This window comes from Nerophis lumbriciformis, linkage group LG16 (assembly GCF_033978685.3).
Source record: "Nerophis lumbriciformis linkage group LG16, RoL_Nlum_v2.1, whole genome shotgun sequence".
NCBI classification, from domain to species: domain Eukaryota; kingdom Metazoa; phylum Chordata; class Actinopteri; order Syngnathiformes; family Syngnathidae; genus Nerophis; species Nerophis lumbriciformis.
In genome coordinates, this window is record NC_084563.2 from 5184796 (window position 1) to 5198635 (window position 13840).

The 13840-nt window shown below is 39.2% G+C and overlaps 1 protein-coding gene across 10 annotated transcripts in view; it reads right to left on the reverse strand.

The window, feature by feature from the left end:
- Positions 1–13840, reverse strand: part of rapgef2b (Rap guanine nucleotide exchange factor 2b) — a 473745-nt gene that overhangs the window by 43388 nt on the left and 416517 nt on the right. For all 10 annotated transcript variants that reach the window (XR_009816924.1, XM_061976533.1, XM_061976532.1 and 7 more), the window contains 5 exons: positions 13304–13412; positions 12962–13238; positions 11055–11212; positions 4035–4275; positions 3578–3961 (listed from right to left, as the gene is read on the reverse strand). Coding sequence is in view for 9 of the 10 variants with exons in the window: in XM_061976533.1 (XP_061832517.1) it covers positions 3578–3961; positions 4035–4275; positions 11055–11212; positions 12962–13238; positions 13304–13412 (1169 nt within the window). In the remaining variant the exon portion in view is untranslated. The remainder of the gene's footprint in view (positions 1–3577; positions 3962–4034; positions 4276–11054; positions 11213–12961; positions 13239–13303; positions 13413–13840) is intronic.

Below are 13840 nucleotides of genomic sequence, written 5' to 3' on the forward strand. Positions count from 1 at the left end.
CATCATATCGCAGTCTACACGTATCTCTTATGTGTGACTGCCATCATAGTGCAGTCTACACATATCTCTTATGTGTGACTGCCATCATATTGCAGTCTACACGTATCTCTTATGTGTGACTGCCATCATATTGCAGTCGAAACGTATCTCTTATGTGTGACTGCCATCATATAGCAGTCTACACGTATCTCTTATGTGGGACTGCCATCATATTGCAGTCTACACGTATCTCTTGTGTGTGAATGCCATCATATTGCAGTCTACACGTATCTCTGTTGTGTGACTGCCATCATATTGCAGTCTACACGTATCTCTTATGTGTGACTGCCATCATATTGCAGTCTACACGTATCTCTTATGTGTGACTGCCATCATATTGCAGTCTACACGTATCTCTTATGTGTGAATGCCATCATAGTGCAGTCTACACGTATCTCTTATGTGTGACTGCCATCATAGTGCAGTCTACACATCTCTTATGTGTGACTGCCATCATATTGCAGTCGAAACGTATCTCTTATGTGTGACTGCCACCATATAGCAGTCTACACGTATCTCTTATGTGGGACTGCCATCATATTGCAGTCTACACGTATCTCTTGTGTGTGAATGCCATCATATTGCAGTCTACACGTATCTCTTATGTGTGACTGCCATCATATTGCAGTCTACACGTATCTCTTATGTGTGACTGCCATCATATTGCAGTCTACACGTATCTCTTATGTGTGAATGCCATCATAGTGCAGTCTACACGTATCTCTTATGTGTGACTGCCATCATAGTGCAGTCTACACATCTCTTATGTGTGACTGCCATCATATTGCAGTCGAAACGTATCTCTTATGTGTGACTGCCACCATATAGCAGTCTACACGTATCTCTTATGTGGGACTGCCATCATATTGCAGTCTACACGTATCTCTTGTGTGTGAATGCCATCATATTGCAGTCTACACGTATCTCTTATGTGTGACTGCCATCATATTGCAGTCTACACGTATCTCTTATGTGTGACTGTCATCCTATTGCAGTCTACACGTATCTCTTATGTGTGACTGCCATCATATTGCAGTCTACACGTATCTCTTATGTGTGACTGTCATCATATTGCAGTCTACACGTATCTCTTATGTGTGACTGCCATCATATTGCAGTCTACACGTATCTCTTATGTGTGACTGCCATCATATCGCAGTCTACACGTATCTCTTATGTGTGACTGCCATCATATTGCAGTCTACACGTATCTCTTATGTGTGACTGCCATCATATTGCAGTCTACACGTATCTCTTATGTGTGACTGCCATCATATTGCAGTCTACACGTATCTCTTATGTGTGACTGCCATCATATTGCAGTCTACACGTATCTCTTATGTGTGAATGCCATCATATTGCAGTCTACACGTATCTCTTATGTGTGACTGCCATCATATTGCAGTCTACACGTATCTCTTATGTGTGACTGCCATCATATTGCAGTCTACACGTATCTCTTATGTGTGACTGCCATCATATCGCAGTCTACACGTATCTCTTATGTGTGACTGCCATCATATTGCAGTCTACACGTATCTCTTATGTGTGACTGCCATCATATTGCAGTCTACACGTATCTCTTATGTGTGACTGCCATCATATTGCAGTCTACACGTATCTCTTATGTGTGACTGCCATCATATTGCAGTCTACACGTATCTCTTATGTGTGACTGCCATCATATTGCAGTCTACACGTATCTCTTATGTGTGACTGCCATCATATTGCAGTCTACACGTATCTCTTATGTGTGACTGCCATCATATTGCAGTCTACACGTATCTCTTATGTGTGACTGCCATCATATTGCAGTCTACACGTATCTCTTATGTGTGACTGCCATCATATTGCAGTCTACACGTATCTCTTATGTGTGACTGCCATCATATTGCAGTCTACACGTATCTCTCATGTGTGACTGCCATCATATTGCAGTCTACACGTATCTCTTATGTGTGAATGCCATCATATCGCAGTCTACACGTATCTCTTATGTGTGACTGCCATCATATTGCAGTCTACACATATCTCTTATGTGTGACTGCCATCATATTGCAGTCGAAACGTATCTCTTATGTGTGAATGCCATCATATCGCAGTCTACACGTATCTCTTATGTGTGACTGCCATCATAGTGCAGTCTACACGTATCTCTTATGTGTGACTGCCATCATATTGCAGTCTACACGTATCTCTTATGTGTGACTGCCATCATATTGCAGTCTACACGTATCTCTTATGTGTGACTGCCATCATATTGCAGTCTACACGTATCTCTTATGTGTGACTGCCATCATATTGCAGTCTACACGTATCTCTTATGTGTGACTGCCATCATATTGCAGTCTACACGTATCTCTTATGTGTGACTGCCATCATATTGCAGTCTACACGTATCTCTTATGTGGGACTGCCATCATATAGCAGTCTACACGTATCTCTTATGTGTGACTGCCATCATATTGCAGTCTACACATATCTCTTATGTGTGACTGCCATCATATTGCAGTCTACACGTACCTCTTATGTGTGACTGCCATCATATTGCAGTCTACACGTATCTCTTATGTGTGACTGCCATTATATTGCAGTCTACACGTATCTCTTATGTTTGACTGCCATTTACTGGTCACACTTATCATTACACCATGTACCAAGTAAAATAGCTTTGAGGTCGGTAAGCACAACCAAAATAATTCCGTACATTAGGCGCACCAGGTTATAAGGTGCACTTATAGTCCTCAAAATAGGTCATCTTGTTCAAACCCTGGACATAAAGCAAAGAGACTAAGACAAAGTTGGACATAAAGCAAAGTGACTAAGACAAGTTTGGACATAAAGCAGAGTGACTAAGACAAGGTTGGACATAAAGCAGAGTGACTAAGACAAGGTTGGACATAAAGCAGAGTGACTAAGACAAGTTTGGACATAAAGCAGAGTGACTAAGACAAGGTTGGACATAAAGCAAAGTGACTAAGACAAGGTTGGACATAAAGCAGAGTGACTAAGACAAGGTTGGACATAAAGCAGAGTGACTAAGACAAGGTTGGACATAAAACAGAGTGACTGAGACAAGGTTGGACATAAAGCAGAGTGACTAAGACAAGGTTGGACATAAAGCAGAGTGACTAAGACAAGGTTGGACATAAAGCAGAGTGACTAAGACAAGGTTGGACATAAAGCATAGTGACTAAGACAAGGTTGGACATAAAGCAGAGTGACTAAGACAAGGTTGGACATAAAGCAGAGTGACTAAGACAAGGTTGGACATAAAGCATAGTGACTGAGACAAGGTTGGACATAAAGCAGAGTGACTAAGACAAGGTTGGACATAAAGCAGAGTGACTAAGACAAGGTTGGACATAAAGCAAAGTGACTAAGACAAGGTTGGACATAAAGCAGAGTGACTAAGACAAGGTTGGACATAAAGCAGAGAGACTAAGACAAGGTTGGACATAAAGCAGAGTGACTAAGACAAGGTTGGACATAAAGCAGAGTGACTAAGACAAGGTTGGAGTGACTAAGGAGGATTGACCTGATGATGGCAAACATGGAGTTGAAGTTCTTGCACTCGCGACAGTGCAGTGCAATCTTGATGAAGTGCTTGACCGTCTTCATGCGCTTGAGCTGGTTGGGCTCTCGCGTCACCTCGGTGGCCACCCAGAAGGTCTCGTGGTTGATGGCCTCCTCGAAGCGCTTGAGGCTGGCCGAGCCCGCCTTGGAGCGCAGCTTGAACAGGTCGTCGATGTACTCGGTGGGCTCGATGGCGCAGAAGAGTGTAAAGGCGCGCATGGACAGCTGCGTGGCCACCTCCACCGTGCTGAGCTGCAGCAGGCAGATCTGGCCCTCGCGGAGGAGGTCCTGGGCGTCCTCGTCGGAGCATAGCGTCTCCGTCTCCATGTTGCTCTTCAAGTAGTATCTGCGGGGAGACACGGTCTTGTTTGTGACATCATCTGCAACATGCTGAATGAATACTGTCACGGCGCTCGCACCTTCCACTTAGCTGGATCCTGTCTGCCAGCTTGGACAGCTGCTCTGGGAGCCGCCGCTGCTTGATGACGCCCTCAGGGGTGACGGACACCTCGCATAGCGAATACGCCTCGGGCGCCGCCGTCAAGGCAAACTCCCTGATGGCCTGGACGACCACCTCCTTAGCCGTGGTGTCCTTGCCAATCATGACGTAGCGGGACTGCTGGTCGGCTTTGAAGACGCGCAACACCTGGTCTGACATGTCTGAAAGTGAAGAGTGGGGTAAGGCAGTCATCTTGGAAGACACCAGCAGAGGGTGCTGTTCATTCACACCCGACACCTTCACCCTCAGAGCCTCCCCTTGTGTCAACTTTCATTAAGAAATTGTACTTTTGTACCTGAAATACTTCCACAGGTGCTTAAGATGCTGCTACCTTTCTGTAGAACTTGCTTTGTGGTTTAAACAAGACTGTTGATGTTTAGTGTATTAATGATTGCAACATACATTTATTGCTGTACAAAAACATTTATTTTGCATTATCTGCCGCTTAAAAGGTTATTTATCATTTATTGTCTTTTTTTTCTATCCTAATTATTAATATTACTACTATTAATTGCTCAATGTTATGTTTTCATTCATTCATTTATTTATATATATATATATATATATATATATATATATATATATATATATATATATATATATATATATATATATATATATATATATATATATATATATATATATATATATATATATATATATCGGCCGATAATATCGGTAGGTCAATATTATCGGACATCCTTAAATATATTATATTATAAATTTTATAAAATAATTATTTTAATTATAAAAATATTATATATATATATATATATATATATATATATATATATATAATATTTGTATAATTAAATATTATATATATAAATATATATATATATATATATATATATATAATATTTTTATAATAAAAAAAATAAAAAAAACTATACCGACAATAAAAAAAACGATACCGATAATTTCCGATATTAAATTTTAACGTATTTATCGGCCGATAATATCGGTAGGTCAATATTATCGGACATCCTTAAATATATTATATATATTATATTATAAATTTTATAAAATTATTATTTCAATTATAAAAATATTATATATATATATATATATATATATATATATATATATATATATATATATATATATATATATATATATATATATATATATTTTAATTATAAAAATATTATATACATATATATATATATATATTTATATATTTTAATTATAAAAATATTATATATATATATATATATATTAATTATAAAATTATATATATATATATATATATATTTTAATTATAAAATATTATATATATATACATATATATTTTATAAAATGTATAATATAATATATATAATATATTTAAGGATGTCCGATAATATTGACCTACCGATATTATACATACATATATATATATATATATATATATATATATATATATATATATATATATATATATATATATATATATATATATATATATATATATATATATATATATATATATATATATATATATATATATGTATAATATCTACCGATATGTATGTATAATATCTACTGATATTATACATACATATACATACATATATATACATATATATATATATATATACATATATATACATATATATATATATATATATATATATATATATATATATATATATATGTATATATATATGTATGTATAATATCGGTTGGTCAATATTATCGGACATCCTTAAATATATTATATATTTTATACATTTTATAAAATATATATATATATATATATATATATATATATATATATATATATATATATATATATAATATTTTATAATTAAAATATATATATATATATATATATATATATATATATATATATATATATATATATAATGTTTTTATAATTAATATATATATATATATATATATATATATATATATATATATATATATATATATAATATTTTTATAATTAAAATATATAAATATATATATATATATATATATATATATATATATATATATATAATATTTTTATAATTAAAATATATATATATATATATATATACATATATATATATATAATATATATATATAATATTTTTATAATTGAAATAATAATTTTATAAAATGTATAATATAATATATATAATATATTTAAGGATGTCCGATAATATTGACCTACCGATATTATCGGCCGATAAATACGTTAAAATGTAATATCGGAAATTATCGGTATGGTTTTTTTTTTATTATCGGTATCGTTTTTTTTAATTTTTATTAAATCAACATAAAAAACACAAGATACACTTACAATTAGTGCACCAATCCAAAAAAAACTCCCTCCCCCATTTACACTCATTCACACAAAAGGGTTGTTTCTTTCTGTTATTAATATTGTGGTTCCTACATTATATATCAATATATATCAATACAGTCTGCAAGGGATACAGTCCGTAAGCACACATGATTGTGGGCCACTAATAGTACTAACCTTTAACACTTCATTTTACGCATTGTCATTCATTACTAGTTTCTATGTAACTGTTTTTATATTGTTTTACTTTCTTTTTTATTCAAGAAAATGTTTTTAATTTATTTATCTTATTTTATTATTATTATTATTTTAAAAGTACCTTATCTTCACCATACCTGGTTGTCCAAAATAGGCATAATAATGTGTTAATTCCACCACTGTATATATCGGTTGATTTTGGTATCGGTAATTAAAGAGTTGGACAATATCGGATATCGGCAAAAAGCCATTATCGGACATCCCTAACGTGGCCACATTATATTGTATTAAAGGTGCTTCCACATACATTATGATAATATCAATCAACAATAAAATCATATTTTGGTTGGTTTTAGCTAACTTTTTACTCAAACCTCTCCCAAGCGTGTCCAAAGCTCAGAATGTGTAGAAATAAAACGGACATAGACCTAGGACGTCCTGTATAAATAGTTAGTTATTATATTCCCATACGTCCCAAATGACATACCGTACTACACCACCACCGTGCAAGTAAACACAATCAATCAAAACGTTGTTTCGCAGCATTCCTTCAGGTGAAGTCCATTAGCATGATTGAAAAACAACATGGATGTGAGTGAGTAGAGTATGTAGAGCTTTGCCAGGACCAGGACTGGAAGAAGACAAACAACATGGATGTAGGTGAGTAGAGTATGTAGAGCTTTGCCAGGACCAGGACTGGAAGAAGACAAACAACATGGATGTGAGTGAGTAGAGTATGTAGAGCTTTGCCAGGACCAGGACTGGAAGAAGACAAACAACATGGATGTGAGTGAGTAGAGTATGTAGAGCTTTGCCAGGACCAGGACTGGAAGAAGACAAACAACATGGATGTACGTGAGTAGAGTATGCAAAGCTTTGCCAGGACCAGGACTGGAAGAAGACAAACAACTTGGATGTAGGTGAGTAGAGTATGTAGAGCTTTGCCAGGACCAGGACTGGAAGAAGACAAACAACATGGACGTAGGTGAGTAGAGTATGTAGAGCTTTGCCAGGACCAAGACTGGAAGAAGACAAACAACATGGATGTGAGTGAGTAGAGTATGTAGAGCTTTGCCAGGACCAGGACTGGAAGAAGACAAACAACATGGATGTGAGTGAGTAGAGTATGTAGAGCTTTGCCAGGACCAGGACTGGAAGAAGACAAACAACATGGATGTAGGTGAGTAGAGTATGCAAAGCTTTGCCAGGACCAGGACTGGAAGAAGACAAACAACATGGATGTAGGTGAGTAGAGTATGTAGAGCTTTGCCAGGACCAGGACCAGGACTGGAAGAAGACAAACAACATGGATGTGAGTGAGTAGAGTATGTAGAGCTTTGCCAGGACCAGGACTGGAAGAAGACAAACAACATGGATGTAGGTGAGTAGAGTATGTAAAGCTTTGCCAGGACCAGGACTGGAAGAAGACAAACAACATGGATGTAGGTGAGTAGAGTATGTAGAGCTTTGCCAGGACCAGGACTGGAAGAAGACAAACAACATGGATGTGAGTGAGTAGAGTATGTAGAGCTTTGCCAGGACCAGGACTGGAAGAAGACAAACAACATGGATGTAAGTGAGTAGAGTATGTAGAGCTTTGCCAGGACCAGGACTGGAAGAAGACAAACAACATGGATGTAGGTGAGTAAAGTATGTAGAGCTTTGCCAGGACCAGGACTGAAAGAAGACAAACAACATGGATGTAGGTGAGTAGAGTATGTAGAGCTTTGCCAGGACCAAGACTGGAAGAAGACAAACAACATGGATGTAGGTCAGTAGAGTATGTAGAGCTTTGCCAGGACCAGGACTGGAAGAAGACAAACAACATGGATGTAGGTGAGTAGAGTATGTAGAACTTTGCCAGGACCAGGACTGGAAGAAGACAAACAACATGGATGTGAGTGAGTAGAGTATGTAGAGCTTTGCCAGGACCAGGACTGGAAGAAGACAAACAACATGGATGTAGGTGAGTAGAGTATGCAGAGCTTTGCCAGGACCAGGACTGGAAGAAGACAAACAACATGGATGTAGGTGAGTAGAGTATGTAGAGCTTTGCCAGGACCAGGACTGGAAGAAGACAAACAACATGGATGTAGGTGAGTAGAGTATGTAGAGCTTTGCCAGGACCAGGACTGAAAGAAGACAAACAACATGGATGTAGGTGAGTAGAGTATGTAGAGCTTTGCCAGGACCAGGACTGGAAGAAGACAAACAACATGTATGTAGGTGAGTAAAGTATGTAGAGCTTTGCCAGGACCAGGACTGGAAGAAGACAAACAACATGGATGTAGGTGAGTAGAGTATGTAGAGCTTTGCCAGGACCAGGACTGGAAGAAGACAAACAACATGGATGTGAGTGAGTAGAGTATGTAGAGCTTTGCCAGGACCAGGACTGGAAGAAGACAAACAACATGGATGTGAGTGAGTAGAGTATGTAGAGCTTTGCCAGGACCAGGACTGGAAGAAGACAAACAACATGGATGTACGTGAGTAGAGTATGCAAAGCTTTGCCAGGACCAGGACTGGAAGAAGACAAACAACTTGGATGTAGGTGAGTAGAGTATGTAGAGCTTTGCCAGGACCAGGACTGGAAGAAGACAAACAACATGGACGTAGGTGAGTAGAGTATGTAGAGCTTTGCCAGGACCAAGACTGGAAGAAGACAAACAACATGGATGTGAGTGAGTAGAGTATGTAGAGCTTTGCCAGGACCAGGACTGGAAGAAGACAAACAACATGGATGTGAGTGAGTAGAGTATGTAGAGCTTTGCCAGGACCAGGACTGGAAGAAGACAAACAACATGGATGTAGGTGAGTAGAGTATGCAAAGCTTTGCCAGGACCAGGACTGGAAGAAGACAAACAACATGGATGTAGGTGAGTAGAGTATGTAGAGCTTTGCCAGGACCAGGACCAGGACTGGAAGAAGACAAACAACATGGATGTGAGTGAGTAGAGTATGTAGAGCTTTGCCAGGACCAGGACTGGAAGAAGACAAACAACATGGATGTAGGTGAGTAGAGTATGTAAAGCTTTGCCAGGACCAGGACTGGAAGAAGACAAACAACATGGATGTAGGTGAGTAGAGTATGTAGAGCTTTGCCAGGACCAGGACTGGAAGAAGACAAACAACATGGATGTGAGTGAGTAGAGTATGTAGAGCTTTGCCAGGACCAGGACTGGAAGAAGACAAACAACATGGATGTAAGTGAGTAGAGTATGTAGAGCTTTGCCAGGACCAGGACTGGAAGAAGACAAACAACATGGATGTAGGTGAGTAAAGTATGTAGAGCTTTGCCAGGACCAGGACTGAAAGAAGACAAACAACATGGATGTAGGTGAGTAGAGTATGTAGAGCTTTGCCAGGACCAAGACTGGAAGAAGACAAACAACATGGATGTAGGTGAGTAAAGTATGTAGAGCTTTGCCAGGACCAGGACTGAAAGAAGACAAACAACATGGATGTGAGTGAGTAGAGTATGTAGAGCTTTGCCAGGACCAGGACTGAAAGAAGACAAACAACATGGATGTAGGTGAGTAGAGTATGTAGAGCTTTGCCAGGACCAGGACTGGAAGAAGACAAACAACATGGATGTGAGTGAGTAGAGTATGTAGAGCTTTGCCAGGACCAGGACTGAAAGAAGACAAACAACATGGATGTAGGTGAGTAGAGTATGTAGAGCTTTGCCAGGACCAGAACTGGAAGAAGACAAACAACATGGATGTAGGTGAGTAGAGTATGCAAAGCTTTGCCAGGACCAGGACTGGAAGAAGACAAACAACATGGATGTAGGTGAGTAGAGTATGTAGAGCTTTGCCAGGACCAGGACTGGAAGAAGACAAACAACATGGATGTAGGTGAGTAGAGTATGTAGAGCTTTGCCAGGACCAGGACTGGAAGAAGACAAACAACATGGATGTAGGTGAGTAGAGTATGTAGAGCTTTGCCAGGACCAGGACTGGAAGAAGACAAACAACATGGATGTAGGTGAGTAGAGTATGCAGAGCTTTGCCAGGACCAGGACTGGAAGAAGACAAACAACATGGATGTAGGTGAGTAGAGTATGTAGAGCTTTGCCAGGACCAGGACTGGAAGAAGACAAACAACATGGATGTAGGTGAATAGAGTATGTAGAGCTTTGCCAGGACCAGGACTGGAAGAAGACAAACATGGATGTAGGTGAGTAGAGTATGTAGAGTTTTGCCAGGACCAGGACTGGAAGAAGACAAACAACATGGATGTAGGTGAGTAGAGTATGTAGAGCTTTGCCAGGACCAGGACTGGAAGAAGACAAACAACATGGATGTGAGTGAGTAGAGTATGTAGAGCTTTGCCAGGACCAGGACTGGAAGAAGACAAACAACATGGATGTAGGTGAGTAGAGTATGTAGAACTTTGCCAGGACCAGGACTGGAAGAAGACAAACAACATGGATGTAGGTGAGTAGAGTATGTAGACCTTGGCACTCACCAGGCTGGTTGTTGAAGTCCAGGATGCGGTGGTGGGACTGCAAGAGGTCCGGGTTTGAGGACGACAGGTTGCCGCTGACGGGCAGCGCCGGTGGGATCTGTTTGGACTGCTTCATGCCCAAAATAATGTCATCCTGCGACTGGCCCACGCACACGTCGCTATGACAACCAGACAGGGAGAGAGAAAGGGTGAGGCTGCAGTACAGTCATAAACAGACAGAGGGCGCACCTTCTTTTCACACTTGAAGCTGACTAAATGGCCAAACCACAACCTCAATAACACGCTTGTTCTTTTAGGGGCGTTTCCTTTGTGGTCAAGTCATGTGATCAACTGCGAGTATGACGTGATTTTATATAAACAACATGCATTTATATGCTTTTCTCAGCCGTGACCGTCGTGCCCTGAGCCATTTGTGGCCTGGCAAAAAAAGCCTTAAGCAGAACGTCTGATCCACAACACCCAAAAAGCAGTGAAGTTGTCACGTTGTGTAAATGCTAAATAAAAAGAGAATACAACAAATCCTTTTCAACTTAATTGAATGGACTGTAAAGACAAGATATTTCATTTTTTGCAAATATTAGCTCATTTTGGAATTTGATGCCTGCAACATGTTTCAAAAAAGCTGGCACAAGTGGCAAAAAAGACTGAGAAAGTTGAGGAATGCTCATCAAAGACTTATTTGGAACATCCCACAGGTGAACAGGCTATTTGGGAACAGGTGGGTGCCATGATTGGGTATAAAAGTAAATGCTCAGTCATTCACAAACAAGGACGGGGCGAGGGTCACCACTTTGTCAACACATGCCTGAGCAAATTGATTAAGAACAACATTTCTCAACCAGCTATTGCAAGGTCTTCACCATCTACGCTCCGTAATATCAACAAAAGGTTCAGAAAACCAAAGAGAAATCCCCTGCACGCATGCGGCAACATTGAATGCAAGTGACTTTCGATCCCTCAGGCGGTACTGCATCAAAATGTGTAAAGTGTGTAAAGGATATCACCACGTAAGCTCAGGAATACTTCAGAAAACCTCTGTCGGTCGCTACATCTGTAAGTGCAAGTTAAAACTCTACTATGCAAAGCAAAAGCCATTTATCAACAACACCCAGAAACGTCGCCGGCTTCGCTGGGCCCGAGCTCATCTAAGATGGACTGATGCAAAGTGGAAAAGTGTTCTGTGGTCTGACGAGTCCACATTTCAAATTGTTTTTGGAAACTGTGGACGTCGTGTCCTCCGGACCAAAGAGGAAAAGAAACATCTGGCTCAAAGTGTAAAAGTGTGCATGTGTGATGGTATGGGGGTGTATTAGTGGCCAAGACATGGGTAACTTACACATCTGTGAAGGCGCCATTAATGCTGAAAGGTACATACAGGTTTTGGAGCAACATATGTTGCCATCCAAGCAACGTTACGATGGACGCCCCTGCTTATTTCAGCAAGACAATGCCAAGCCACGTGTTACAACAGCGTGGCTTCGTCCAGACCTGTCTCCCATTGAAAATATGAATGCTAAAATATGAGAAGGGAGACTGGAATGGGAAAGAATTCCACTTCAAAAATGTGTCTCCTCAGTTACCAAACCTTTACTGAGTCTTGTTAAAAGGAAAGGCCATGTAACACACTGGTAAAAATGCCCCTGTGACATCTTTTTTGCAATGTGTTCTAAATTAATGATTATTATAAAAAAAAGAAGTTATTCAGTTTGAACGTTAAATATCTTGTCTTTGCGGTCTATTCAATTGAATATAAGCTGAAAAGGATTTGTTGTATTCTCTTTTTATTGACCATTTACACAACGTGACAACTTCACCGGTTCTGTGTTTTGTATAGTAAGCAACTATTGGAGGTAGATATAAATCTGCTGCATGAAATGATTAGAAGGGTATGAAATGAATGTACTTACTTGTACGGTTTAGGGGGAAGAATGCTGGTGAGCGTTTTGTCAAAGATCTTCTTGAGCTTGTTGCGTCCCCCCACCGTACTCGTCTTGGCCTTCTTGCTGGCCTTCTCCAGGCCCATCACCTGCTCCACGTCCACCGCCAGATCGGGTATGGAGTAGCGGCTGGCCTTCTTGATGTCCCCGATCTTGGGGAGGTGGGGTGCCCCGTTCTTCCTGTCGTGCTCCTCCTCGCCGTCGACATCGTGGTCCTGCTCGGGTCTGGTTAGCAGGTCTTTAAAAACTACATTGGGGAGCATTTCAGACCCGTTAGTTGGAGGCTCCGAGACGGGCTTGTGCTCAGCTTACCTAACAGATTGGTTTTCACAGTTATGGACAAGTGGGTGTTGTTCTTCAGAATCTCGTTGGCTTTGCTGAGTTGGACATTCTCAAAATTTTGACCATTGACCTCCAGAATCTTTGGAAGACAAAAAGAAACAAGTCAAGGACTTCAGTTGATGCCATAAACACCATTTATATTTGCATAAACATCAAGTCTGATTCAGGGTCATTTGCAGCCCACAGCTCACTTTTTATTGGGTCGCAACAAATTCCAAAAATTCCCAGATTTCCCAGAAATCCAGGTTTTTTTAGGACATTTTTCCCATTTAAAATGAATTGGCCATTTTTCAAACCTCTAACATTTCCACATTTTTCAAGTGATTCAAACCATTCCACCTTCAACATATTCCACATATCCTGGACATTCAAACTATCATTCATCCAAGTTCAAAAAAATTCCAGGAATTCCCGTTTTTTTCAAACCCTTTGACGACTCCTTCCACATTTGAATTGTTCATTTTTCAAACCTCTAACTTTTCCACATTTTTCAAGTGATTCAAACCA